General features: G+C 47.1%; 5 protein-coding genes across 5 annotated transcripts; 1 reads left to right on the forward strand and 4 right to left on the reverse strand.

The window, feature by feature from the left end:
- Positions 1 to 2,347: 2,347 nt before the first annotated feature.
- On the reverse strand, positions 2,348 to 2,647 carry FOIG_09914 (uncharacterized protein; the record flags this gene model as incomplete). The annotated part of the gene is made up of 2 exons (XM_031210201.1): positions 2,348 to 2,565; positions 2,620 to 2,647. The coding sequence occupies 2 exons, from the start codon at positions 2,645 to 2,647 to the stop codon at positions 2,348 to 2,350; spliced, it is 246 nt and encodes an 81-aa protein (XP_031059679.1).
- Positions 2,648 to 4,195: 1,548 nt separating this feature from the next.
- Positions 4,196 to 5,212, reverse strand: FOIG_09915 (uncharacterized protein; the record flags this gene model as incomplete). The annotated part of the gene is made up of 5 exons (XM_031210202.1): positions 4,196 to 4,386; positions 4,439 to 4,755; positions 4,803 to 4,909; positions 4,962 to 5,120; positions 5,171 to 5,212. The coding sequence occupies 5 exons, from the start codon at positions 5,210 to 5,212 to the stop codon at positions 4,196 to 4,198; spliced, it is 816 nt and encodes a 271-aa protein (XP_031059680.1).
- Positions 5,213 to 5,799: 587 nt separating this feature from the next.
- FOIG_09916 (uncharacterized protein) lies at positions 5,800 to 7,044 on the reverse strand (the record flags this gene model as incomplete). The annotated part of the gene is made up of 3 exons (XM_031210203.1): positions 5,800 to 6,381; positions 6,434 to 6,676; positions 6,724 to 7,044. 3 exons carry the CDS (start codon positions 7,042 to 7,044, stop codon positions 5,800 to 5,802), a joined length of 1,146 nt encoding a protein of 381 aa, XP_031059681.1.
- Positions 7,045 to 9,878: 2,834 nt separating this feature from the next.
- On the forward strand, positions 9,879 to 11,388 carry FOIG_09917 (uncharacterized protein; the record flags this gene model as incomplete). Its single annotated transcript, XM_031210204.1, has 3 exons — positions 9,879 to 10,219; positions 10,273 to 10,568; positions 10,622 to 11,388. 3 exons carry the CDS (start codon positions 9,879 to 9,881, stop codon positions 11,386 to 11,388), a joined length of 1,404 nt encoding a protein of 467 aa, XP_031059682.1.
- Positions 11,389 to 11,795: 407 nt separating this feature from the next.
- Positions 11,796 to 12,713, reverse strand: FOIG_09918 (uncharacterized protein; the record flags this gene model as incomplete). The annotated part of the gene is made up of 1 exon (XM_031210205.1): positions 11,796 to 12,713. The coding sequence occupies one exon, from the start codon at positions 12,711 to 12,713 to the stop codon at positions 11,796 to 11,798; it is 918 nt and encodes a 305-aa protein (XP_031059683.1).
- Positions 12,714 to 13,364: the final 651 nt, after the last annotated feature.

Genomic DNA, 13,364 nt, shown 5'->3' on the forward strand with positions numbered 1-13,364 from the left:
GGAAATTGCGGTAAGACCGGACATAATGCAAGAACCTGTCAGGAGGGAATTGAGGCCTCTGGAGATGAGTATAGTAACTAGAATCAATTAATTAGATGGTTTATGGTGCTTTTATTGCGATTTATTTAAAGAAGGTTGAGATTTTTGATCGGCATGCTTGTCTGATCGGCATGCTTATCGTGTACGTTATAGAAAATATATAAAGAAAATATAAAATAATAAACCTATAAGAAAGGATAAATTATTCTTATATAGGATAAGTTATTAAATAAGATAGTTATACTATTTAAAGAGTTATAAGAATAAAAAGGTTAAATAGGGTAATAGCATTTAGTAGTAAAGTTAATTAAAGACTTGATAATAATTAGGGCTAGGCTTTTAGTTCAATGAAAGCTTTAAATAAGTTATGAATGGTTTAAAAATAAAGCCCTAATAGCTCAACAACCCTGAATCTGTATCATTCGTCTCCTAGATGCTTCAGAGTACTAAGCAGCTTCGAACCTCTTAATCGAGGCAGATAGTAGTTCCTTTACTGTACAGAGGAGTTCCCATGTTCGGAAGAATGCCGAGACGAATTGTTCTCGAATAGTTGTGAGCTCACACTCTGCAAGGTTACTTACGAGAGCCTGTAGGGAACACTGGGTAACTTGCGCTCTGCTGATCAACGATGGACCTGTGACAGAGGCCCGGTCTTGCAAGGCCTGGAGCTACATCTCATCACCTTAGTGCACCAGTTCTCGCTCCGGTTGCACACCAGACCTGGATATTATCCCGGGTTCCGATGGTTCTCTTGTGTCTTTTCGGTCGGGGTCGACGTTTTGCGTTCCGGTCAAGCTTGACGCGGGTAGCAGCGTGTTGGGCAACATGTTAACATCTGTTGAACTTGTCGTCGAGGGACTACCAGGTTCTTTTTGCGACATATCAACAGCTGTGATGGAGGAGAAGGATCATGTTTCGCTTTCATTCTCGAGAGGATCGGGGAACTCGATGCTGGTAGGATTGCGACAGGCCTGGCTCTTTTGTAGCTTTCGAACGGCTGGCAAGAAAGCATCAACCTTGATCAAGATGCCGAAGGCGACCGAGACGAGTTCAGTCCTGTGAATATGATCGTTCTGCTCTCGGTGGGAGGTAGGATTTTGAATCGTTCCGACGTACTTCTGGAGGCAAGATAAATGGTTATGAACGCAGATGCGTATGGAGTGCAGCAACTTCCATACTCGAATTTAGGAAGAGTCAATGTCAAGAGGGTATCCTAGACTCTTCACCCGCTCTATGAGTACAGGAGGCAATCTCACCATTGGGCGTTACTTACGGTCATGTCTGATATCCACTGATCATACCATCAATGTCCCTTTCTGCACAGCTAATCATTTGTATGCCTGAGTCCAAGATTAGGGCTTCTGTGAAGTTAGCAATCTCTTTGAGAAGTGGCTTCGTTGGCTCCAGGCCGTAGCCAGGCACAACAGTTCAATAATCCATTTTGTGGAGTTCAGTGCTCAGACCTCCATCCACACCAATGACTATACGCGCGACGCTATGGCGTGGCGCTGCTCTTCAGACAGCACATCTCGTATTCTAATTTGGTTTAGGGGGCCCAGGGCGTCAAAGAACGCCTGACGTGAAAGTATGGTGCTAGCGGGTCCTCCTGTCAGAAGTATTCTATTCTCCGGAGACGTCGCTCCGAGCCTTCGCGTACAAAATCATCCAAGGTTCGATTATCGAACTAAGAGATGACATGGTTTTGAATACCGGGCCAATACAGAAACATGCTCTTCTTGATCGACCGTCCTGCTTGAGGGGTGCCTTAGATGTTAAGATACGTGTGACGTGGGAATTAACATTCGCCCTACAATATCCGATCCCTCACGTCAGACGCGTTTTGACACCACCTAGACGTGGTATCTGTCATAGGTGCGCTTCACAGTAAACTCTAAATCTCCATGTCTAAACTCAGAATAGAGTAAACGATAATCATCCTGCTCGTGGATGTTGGAGGATTCGACATTCTGAGTTAAGGTTGCATAATCGTGGACTGCGCGGCCTCTTTAGATCCCAGCATTCTTCGAGCGCTGAGAAACCGTGCTTGAAGTCTCAAGTCATGCTGCTATTATCAGGAGAGCATCGGTTACGTTTCTGATCCAGCTAGCCAGCCATGTGCTGTAGGTTAGATTTTCATGTCTACCGAATGGTGCTAAGGAGATTAGCTGCATTTCAGCCTAGGAAGGAAGTTATCCGCAACTCTTGAACCTCTTAGCGCAGCCTATGTTGCAAAGCGTAAAAGTAGCAGCGGGAGCTTACAGTTAAAAACCTCCATGTAACAAAGTGATTTATAATTCATCAAGGCCACTTATTTCTTAGTCTCTTGTTCCTTTCCATCGCTCGAGTTCTTTATCTGTTCCTTCAACCGTTGTATCTCCTTTTCCAGAAACTCATTTCGTTCAACCAGCTCCGAAATCAACTGATCCCGCTCCTCTTCGTACTTAAGTCTCTGGACTTCAGCCTCCAAGTAGCTTAGATATTCTTTAGCCTCCTCATTAGCCTTAATGCTCATATCTTCTGGATCTTCTAATAGTTCTCAGTAACAGTGTAAGTGTATCAATTAGGGCAGGCTTTTCAGACCTTTCGGGTTCTCGGTGTTGTCGGGCATCTTGGCGGACTGATATAGGCGCAAGGGATAAAGGTCGAAAAACAAAGTCCCGGTCTTGACTTTTTAGTGACGTTGTTCTATCATTTTCTCATCCGCTTATCTGCACTGTTGTGTTTTGTTGGAAGCAAACATGAAATCATAAACTATGATATGAGACTGACCAGAAGCATGTCGCTGCCACATTCATGTGACCAGTCCTAAACTCTACGCTCCTTCACCCTTTCAGCGGTCTTACCCCCCTGTCAACCGTGCACCGGGCGGTCCCGGAGATTCATCTCCCTAGCGTTAGTGTCTGAATCATACTGTCCCTGTCAGGTCAAGAATTAAACTCTGGCTAGACAGCGACCCTGCGCTATTCCCCACTCATGAGTCTCGTTATTGCAGCCTGGGAGCGGCAGACGCGTAGTCGAGGTGACTGAAGTGATAAAGGTCATGAAGTTGCATACGATATTTATAACTCTTCATGGAGTGTATTGTTTTGCAAGGGCAATACTGACCCTGGGAACCCGGGTGCTACTGGTAGTTGGAGCCACGATCGCAACACTATTGTTAATGACCCGCATTAGCTTAGGCACCATGGCTGCATGATGGGGATCTCGATAGCTGTGACAAAAGTATCCCATGTCATTGTTGGGTGCTGAGGCAAATTGAGGCATTTATTGATTGTTCAATTAATTTGTATCATCAGTATATTCACCAACCATAGAGGTAATTAGATCACGTTAGACTGTAAACACTACCCAACTTTGGGATTATGGTATTGTTGATCGATGACTTCGTGCAACGCGGCCACTTATCTCTCATCGAGACACCTAGACTTCTTCGGATTACGGAAAGTGGGCGTTCCCGTCGTGCTGCAGCCCCTATCCACGATCAACGAATCCCATCTAGTCATCTCGCCAGGATTGCGACCAAGCTTTGAAACCTGCAGTAGCTTCGTGTGGGCTTGTTGCCTCTGCAGGTGACAGCTCATCCTTTTCATCTGTCGAGGCTCTTGGCCCGTAAGTACTAATGCAGGCGGATTTCTGGCTGCGGTTCGCCTCGTGTTTAGTCCGCAGGGGGGCTTACCAGGGCTTTTGTCACTCTTAATCGCATTGATCAAGTTGTCCGACCTTCAAACGTGGCCGAGGTTCCACTTGGCCTTTGCTAACTATCTGAGAGGAAATCTGGACCATCCCATCTTGGCACTGACTCGAGGCTGCTGAGTCGCTAGGTCTTTCGCTTATCTCTAGCGACTCTTTACTCGGTTCATTGTCATATTTGAGATGTACGCGGATAACTACTGGCGAGTGGGCAGAGCATTAATTGCAGGGCAGCAGATGACTAAAAGACAGCTCAATACGGTTTATCCCATTGCTGTTTCCAACTTTACTGCAGGTCATCTAAATATATTTCCACTTCCAGGTTGGATTGCGAGCTTCCACGAATATCGATAGCGGGTTTGTGCCACCCCGCAACATCCCAGCCTAGATAAGTCTCGCCAGAAACCCGGAGCTGAACGACCCCCTTTTGAGCCATTTGTATCTGCCAGGATACCAGTTTCCGGATTTAAAGCCACTGCTTGTTTCCGTAGTGCGAGACGAAAGAACCTCCATTGCCCGCCTCAATACTGGCCTTGTTGATGACAGAAAGGACTGCCGTGGCAGATTCTTCGGGAGAAATGGCACCCTCCCAATCAGGCGCGTAGCCTTTGAAAGCAGCAACCATGTCACGAACTCCCTGAAGCTGCTCTTCCGTGTCTGTTTCTCATCAGCATTTGAAGTAAAGGAGTCATTGATACCATAGACCTACAGTTGGACGTGTCCTGGGTGGCAACAAGACCAGGAGAGACAGCCATGAACAAGATACCCTCCTTCCTATACTGGGCATCGAACTTGGCAACGGCGATATTAAGTGCGCCCTTGCTAATGGTGTAAGGGGCCCCGTCACTGATAGAGAAGTTTGTAATAAACTCGGGATCGGCCATGCCCGACGAGATGGCGATGATTTTCTTAGCTTGGCCCTTGCGGATGAGTGGGAGGGCTAGGTTGAACAGGTGGATGTTTCCAAGAGTGTTGATCTTGAAGGACTCGAGCATGTCTTCCTCAAGTCTCTCAGGCTCCTCGCCCCTGAACTGTAAGCAACTGAGATGTACAGAGCACGGGAGTGAACTTACAGAACGCCGATGGGGTTATGGGCAGACCACTCGGATTGAAGAGCAGCGTTGGCGATGATATAGTCAAGGCTACCGCCTGTGATCTTGGCTACCTCTTTGACCAAGTTCTGCTCCTGTGGTCAGCGTGAAGTTTGGTGAAGAGGCAAATTGGTTGCATACCTTTACCGACTCAAGGTTTTGGATCTCGCCTTGGATGGTATGAATGTTGGATCGTCCAGATAATTCACGCTGAATCTTCTCTTCAGTTGCCTTTTTGTTGCGGACGAAACCAATGACGGTGTTGTTTGAGTCAGCAGACAATTGACGAACGAACTCGAACTAAAGAATTGTTAATGTTGTAGCCGGGAAGTTGGATCTGTGAGACTTACACCAAGGCCTCGGGATGTTCCGGTGATCAGATAAGATGGCATTGTGATGTTTGTTCGAGAGTAGGTGGATTGAAGTGATGTAATGGTTAAGGAAACTTATTTGTCTCTAATATTAAATCTTAAATCCATGGCGAACACGACAGCCATATATATATTGTTCTTGAGTTACAGTGTCACTCATGAAATGCTATGGGAACTATTGGTGCTTTGTAATTCGGATTGACCCTGCCCGCGATGCGCCTCTTGGTCAGCGAGTTGGTGGAGGTTATAGTGGGGCTCTCGCAAAAAGTTGCCCTGCACCAAAGGCCTATCGTACGCCACATACGCCAAAGTCGCATTTATCGTGGGCTTCACAGCTGTAATCAGCATTTGAAGAGGAAATGTAACCAAAAACTCATTATAAATCTTTTCCCAAGTCTCTCCAGCTCCGTTCTGACTCTGCAACTCTTTGCGAGCTTGGGAAGATTTCTGACCCAAGTCCGCTTACAACATTGCCAACAATAGCGCCCCAAACCTCAGCTGATGCTGGCATTTATGCAAGTAATAATACACATATCAACTCACTGAGTTCTGTGGTTCAACTGCTGTTGGAGGGTATAATTTAGATGTTTTGGGTTAATACCTTTGGTTTATATAAACGCTGGTACCGACTTATGAGTCGAGCTCAGAATAACACCCAACTTCCGAACATAATTCATATCTTCCGTATACAAGTCCTTTTGCACCCAGACCGTTTCAACAACCCTTTTAACAGTCGCAATGTTTCTATACTGCATGTTTTCAGTCGTCCTCTCCATAACTTCCAGAATGATCGTCCTTTGCCTATCGCTTTCTGCCTCGCAGCCAAAGACAAGCAAAGGGAATGGCCATTGACAGGCAGGTAGTTGTTCAAGCAATTCAAATGCCTGTCCGACCCACGTTGTGAACTTTTGATCTAGTTGGAGAATTCCTGCGGAAGCTCGCCTGAGATAGATCAGAGTAGATAAACGGTACAGCTCGACCACCAGATCAAATCCTGGATGTGTTGTATCAGCAGAAGCGTTGTTGTCCGGCACCTTCTTCTCAAGGTTGCGCAGCTTCCAATCTAGTATTTCGAGATGGCTTCTATGAGCCTTAGTTTCATAACGCGGGTCGGAAGGCACTGTCACGGCGTTGAAAGCTTCTGACAGAAGGTATAATATCTCATGCGGCGCTCCTGTAAGACTCTCGGGCTTCAAGAAATATCCTGTTAGCTAGCTCCGCTCAGTAGTGGAGGGTGCGTACCTGTCCGTTACCGCATACAACTGGATGAAACGAATCAGCAGCGTCATCGGGATCAAGCGTGATATGTGGCTGCCAGTGGCGCAGGCTGAACCTAGATAAAGTATTATAATAGTGTACCCAGCCCACAAGAGCAGCTGTATCGTGGTCGAGGTTATCCACATCTAGCCCAGCTGTCTTGACGATCTTGGCAGCGCCACAAGCATACCATAGCCAATGGCTTGACTTCATGGAGTTTTGCTGTATCTAATGCAGGTGTTAGAGCGTCCCTTCTTGGAGGGTGCAACCCGTACCTCTAGCGTGCTCAGTATCATGCCAGCTGCTATGTGGCAGGCTGAATCGGTAACACTGATGCGACCTTGTGTTGACCCTGCTAGTTTTCGCAGAGCGGCTACTTTATACTGGGCGGTTGTTTGGGGTGGGTTGGCGCGATGGAAGGATGCGAGTGCTAGAGCAGATTTCAGAACTGCTGTAGATGAAGGTGAAAAGTCCGAAAGGGCTATCTGGATTAACAGTTCCCGGACCCTTGGAGCATCATGGCCAAAAGACGTGATGGAGTATGAAGCTGTCTGTATGACTGGCTGGAGTAAGTGAAAGCTATTCCCAAGGAGCATGCTGGTATGCACTGGTCGATTAGACTTACAGTACTGAAAAGATTCCTGATCGGCTGGGCCAAGTCGAGCTATGGGTCCCACTGCCGGCCCTTTGATCAATGATAGTGGCCCTGATGCCTCAAGGGAACTTGCATCAGAAGGACCAAAGGACACTTCAGGCAGTCCTAGCATATGAACTCCATAAGTCTTACTCGACATAGATACTACATCGTGCAGCTTAATATCTGCAAAGGTAGTATTCACCAATCGATTCTCGGCTTGTCTACCTCTAAGAAGCGGTCTAGGACCAACTATAGCCCGTCGAGTATCATTCCAGCGCGGCCAAGACAACTGCATGCCGTAGCCCTTACAGTGACGTCCTGATTTGATGCATCGATTACATTTCGGATAGGCTTGGTCACAGCGCACTTTACGCGCTATCAGTTCTGTTAGTAGCGTGAAGTACAGGGGGCTGACAGGGCGAACCTCGACAGGTTCCGCATCCCAGAGATGGCATTTCGATGGCGCAGAGATATGACACTATGCTGCTCGCAAAGACTTTCCACTCTCAATCCTTCTTGGATATCTAGGTGGTATGAGGGAAATGATATGAGAATCTCCGCCAAAGAATGATGCGTTCCCCCGATTACCAACATCAAGTAAGCAGCCACAGACAGGATGGAGTCGGCAATATGCCGGCAATACTTTATCTCAATTGTGAGCAACTTTCTGCGAGATGATTATTAAATGTGGAGAGACCGAAACTAAGCTGTTATCCCACTAGTGCATATTTATCCAGAACAACATTCCACGGACACCATTGATAGGCCCTAGGGTAAGTACATTATTTGGCGAATATTCAGCGATTCATTGCGGTCGTACTGACATTAATCCTGTATGTATATAGTCAAATAGTCTCTTCTTCACAGCTTAAGAACTAATTGTAATTTAAAGCCCTGATCAGAGCAAAGAATGTCTAGCAATAAGGTACCAGATTGATCGCCTATCATCACCAAGACAGTATTTTCGTGGCTGATCACGGATGTCTTCAAAAACACACATTCCCCTCAATAATTATAACCTAATCCAAATCACATATATATCTCAATCCGGATTGTTACCTTACTGAACCAAAGCTGTTTAGGTAGCCGCATGCTTGTCTCGCAAGTCCAATACACATATTCATGATTTACAACACTGAGATAAGTAAGATGAAAGATAACCGATAAGATAAGACCTGACCCTTGTCATCGGCGTCTTGGTGGAGTGGTCCATCTCAAGACACCGGCCGGCTAAGACCAATCAGCCAATAGATCCTGGTGGCATGTACTAGCAATATTGTGATTGGTAGATCACCCCTGTCGAATGTGTCAACAGAAAGGCGGAATGATTATGAATGAGGAACTCTGTGTCAAAAAGAGTACGTCCGCCTGCACGGCAAAGCAATTTTTTCTTATCATTCTGAACACTTCATCTCGATGGAATTTACTTGTCACGGTGGTTGATTACTGATGCCTCGAAGATTGCTCACCTTCCAAGGCAGCATTGATGATGACTCGACTGCCAAGACCCAGCGACTCGGACCATAAGAAAACACATAACATGACCCCGGGTACGATTCATAACTCGCCCGAGCGCACCTCAACGATGGTGCTGCGATTGCGTCTGCCTTGACCACTGACAAATACAATTCCCACGATCGCGATCCCCTCATACTCAAAATCATGGAAGGCGTCCATAATGACGTCGCGAGGAATAATCACAAAATCACTCCGGTGAAGGAAAGACGGCCAGATTGCATAACTTCCAGCGGTTTTTGTTCACTAATCAGCTGGGAATGCCGCTTAGCTGAGCGTGGCAGGGCTTAGCGCGATGCACAATCGCCGCAATGCCCGCAACTCACGCCGCAAATAGCTGTGTTACCAAAATACGCTTAGATCCCTTTAAAATCGACTTGTCAGCATATTTCTATACGAAAATTCGTTTTCAAGTATATAGGATATTTCGAGATTTATTTTGGCTATGGCTGATCAGAGTGTGCAGCAAGCGCAACGACGGTAAGTGATACTCGAAGGGGATGAGACAGGAGAGCTGACAGGGGTATAGACTTCATGGAGTCGCTTGTACGCCATGTCGGCGGTCGAAGATGAAGTGTGTTACTTCAGATCCGGCAGCTGCTGTGTGTGATCGGTGTCAGAGACTGAGGAGACAATGTGTATTTGAATCGCATCGCAGGGGCCTCTGGAGGAGAGATGTGTCAGGGAGAAGGTAGGCAAGACCACGTAACAAAGTGATGTAGTTGACATCCCCACCAGGGAAGACCGGACACGTCCCTCAGAAGAGGCTATCGAGGACGGACTAGCTTCTGGGTCCTCAGGATCACAGCGCCTCTCAGATACTCAAGTATTCCAGGCCCCTGACCTACCAAACTGGAGGAATTCTTATCAGAATCGAGCTCCTGAGTCAGTCTCCGCGTCTTCCAGGTCCGGTCAGTCCCCGTTTACACCGGCTTCCTTTGTCACGAATTATCAGGACACTCGGGGTTTGTCACTGGGTGCGGCTATGAATCCAGATCGGCCAGTGGAGGGAGAGCCTACAAGCCCTTTGGGCATACTCCAGCAGAGTTTGCCAGAAGCAGTGAACACGACGGGGAAGTATGACCCCGTTGATATGGGACTCATTAGTCGACCATCCGCACAGAATCTGTACGAAGGGTATGTATGATATGGCTTATGAGGGGTTCGCTCGCTGATCTGTGCAGGTTCTTCAAGCACTTCAACTGCCTTGTTGGACTACTCGATCCCAGCCTTTACACATTCTCATACACAAGATCCAGATCAAGCCTGCTGTTCACCATGATTCTCACCATATCATCACGGATCTTTCAACCAGAGTCTCATAGGCACATAAGAGATCATGCCGAGTCTCTTCTAGGCAGAGCTCTCCTGGCCTGTAATTCGGCAATTGAGAACATCTGGGCGATCATCTGTATGTATCACTGGAAAGACGCGAACGATGCTAGGGGCTACACCCTGATCGGATTTGCACTCCGGATGGCGGCTTCAGCAGAATGGAACATGACACGTCGAAGCGTCTCTTACGACACGCATGGTCTTCAGGAGTCGGGAGAGCTGCAAGTGAGGCAAAGGAGAGACAAAGATCGCGTGTGGCTGGCGCTGGGAAACATTGACCGGACGTAAGATCCTCTGAATCAGGATGGACACAGAGCGCTCAGCTTACAGTCACCAGATCAAGCTACTTCACCGACCGGCCTCTATCAACAACCATCGTTCTGGAGCATGTAGCCTCTAGGCAGTGGATGGCCCTGACAGAATGGACATATCCACTGGGAGATGGCAAGGCAGTTGGTGGCCATGAGTTGACAGGCATTGCCAGTAAGGTGTATGAGAGCATGATGAGAACTCGTGTCGACTCTCGTGTTTCTCCGTCATCACTCGATTTCGAGACGTTTCAGAAGGATATGGATGACTTTAATAACAGGATTGCTGCATGGGGAGACTATTGGCAGGCTGCATTCGATACGTGTAAGATAGAAAGCACCTCAAGAGTCTGGAGAACCGTACCTAACATTATCCAGTTCCCAACCCGGAGACTTTCCAAACACCCCTGATCTACCTCTTTAGAGATTACATGCGTCTTTACTTCAACTCAGTATTTCTACATCGAATGCTCGTCTCAGAAAGCAGATCTACACCGCATGATCTCATCACTCATACAGCTCGAGTTTGTTACTGCAGTGCATTGAGCGTACTGCGACAGGCTATCGAAATGGGAGAGTTAGACATCATCTACTACCTTTGGGATACAGCCCACCTGATGATCGCCTATTCAACCATGATGATCCCAAAGCTTTTAAGACAAGATATTGACGAGTCATCAACCTCGAAGAACGAAGCCATTGACACGATTACTCAAGTTACGTCTGCATACGTCATTGCAGCCAAGTCAATGGGCCACTCTGATTCACAGAACAACGCTGTCTTAGCTCAAGCTCATCTCCTCTCCGCCATTCTAGCGCGACTGAAACGCGAACTGACGCAAGCAAATTCCGACATGATATCTCCGGCCATGCCTGACAATCTCTCTATCTCGGGCCTCTCCTGGATCGAAGACCAGTTGAACAGATCCACGTTATTCTCTGACGGAGGAATGGAACCGCCGTTGTCGGAGTACGTTGATATGGATACCCAGACCGTGGGGCCGCCCGAAGACATGAGCTCGTTCATCCCGCAAATGTACGAGGAACTTGATCTCATGTTAGATGACGATTTTGTGAACTCGAAATATTTTGAGGCTGGGTTGCTGTCATGGAATGAGCCAGGCATATTCATACAGCCTTATTAGTCTCACGAGACCTGCTTTTGTAAAGTAGTAGTCTGTAGCAACCTGTATTCCTGTCCTGGTACTGTATCTCTAGCCGTCCCTCTATGCTCCAACGTCTGCATCTTGCAATCGGAACCAAAAGTCCGGATTCTGGCGATCGGTCAAGCAAAGCCACCTTTGTTCACATATTCGACTTTTACGATAAGTAGCTACAATGTTGAACTTACCGCCTATCTCACTATTTTTCACACCAAGGATAGAATGTGATCTAGCCTACCCGGTCATAAATGACATATTTAACAATGGCAGTATTTAACTGTCATTTCACTAAACGGAAAAGAAGATGTCTCAAATAAGCTGGTATACCCCAATATTAACCCCCATACCTGAATCCAGGATCTTTGATACATGAAGTTATACGCACAAAATCATGACTCTTCGACAGCCTTCAAAGCGGCACGAACAACCTCCTCAAAGTCCTGCTTCGGTAGACCCAATAAATCATTCATGATTTCCCCCTCCTTCTCAAGGTGCCCCCCAAATCGCCCCGTAACAAAACCCGTCTCGATCAGATGATAAACAGCGTAAGGATTCCCAGCTGCCACAGCAGCCTGGCTCTCTTTAATCATCTTCTCACTATCAATCTTTTCAACAGCCAGCTTTTCCCCGCTGACGCTCTCAATGATCTCAAGGAGCATATTCTGAGTGATAGCAAAGTCACTCAGCCAAACAATTCTGTTCTTTGTCTCTTCCCATTTCTTGGTCAGGGCGTTGATCATTGCCAGAGCCGTGTTGGCTTCAGTGGTACAGCTGAACCAGCCTTCTCCATCATCCCAGATGACAAACCTCTTGTCCTTGATATGCATTCCCAGAAAGTCGTGCACGGCACTCCACTTGAGCCACATGCCGCAAGCAATGGCCATCCACTCGAGGCCAGCGGATTCCTTCAAGCGAAGATAATCCTGCACTTGGCCCTTCTCTCGGAATACGGAGTTCAGTGCTCTTGCGTCAGGGTTGTTGTTATTGAGACCATACTCGGAAGCAACGTAGCGTTTAACTTTCGCAGCGACTGCAGCGTCGACGAAGCGGAGTTGATCAGCGACGGCTAAGGAAGTCATGCAATTGACAATGGCGTCTTGGCCGGTGAAAGCAGAGATAAGGGCTTCAGTTGGGTATGAATCGTCGATTTTGATGACTTGCACGTTTTCTGGAAGCTTGCCTGCCGACGATGAGCGTTGGAGGACGGCGACTGTGAAGGAAGGTTCTTTGACTAGGGCGTCTAACATGATGGAGCCAATTGAGCCAGTGGCTCCGACGATGAGAATTTTCTTGAATGGCGAAGACATTTTTAAGAATGAGATTGGTTGAGTTTAGTTTTGTTGATATTGAGTAAAGTGAAACTTGAATTCCAATACAGATACACAGGGTGCCAATCTATCTATTTTAATATTCTGTTGTTGCTTACTGCCTCTCGTGATACCCTCACTGTCCCATTGCATTCTGCGCGCTGCTTAGTGATCATACCCTTGACTGTATTACCTCACCTTTCCTAACCCAATCAAGACGCCGGCATCTGCACATCGCCGGGCGCGACAGCTTACGACGCTAGTCGGGATCTTTAGAAGAACGCTCCGGCCTGTTCCATTCGCAAGTCAGCCAATTCCGTCTGACATATTTCACCACCATATCTTTCGAATTAGTATCATAGAAGAGAGTTAACATCTGTGTTGTCTTGCTGCCATAGTCACCAGATCCTCACGTAGACACTAAATGTCGCTGCTGCTCCCAGTCGTCTTTTTTCTACTGGTGAGTAATATAGCCATCTGGTCGATATAATTGGCTGGTACATCCTGCAGAGGCCGGGAACGATTAGTAACCACCGCCGATGACAGAAATGCCCGACTAGCAGAAGCCATGAGACGTTGATGCAATAGTGTTTAGGTAGTAATCATCTAAAGTAGCTGTATAGTATTCAGAGTTGATATACGGAAGTCTCG

Source organism: Fusarium odoratissimum, assembly GCF_000260195.1.
Source record: "Fusarium odoratissimum NRRL 54006 unplaced genomic scaffold supercont1.17, whole genome shotgun sequence".
Taxonomy (NCBI): Eukaryota; Fungi; Ascomycota; class Sordariomycetes; order Hypocreales; family Nectriaceae; genus Fusarium; species Fusarium odoratissimum.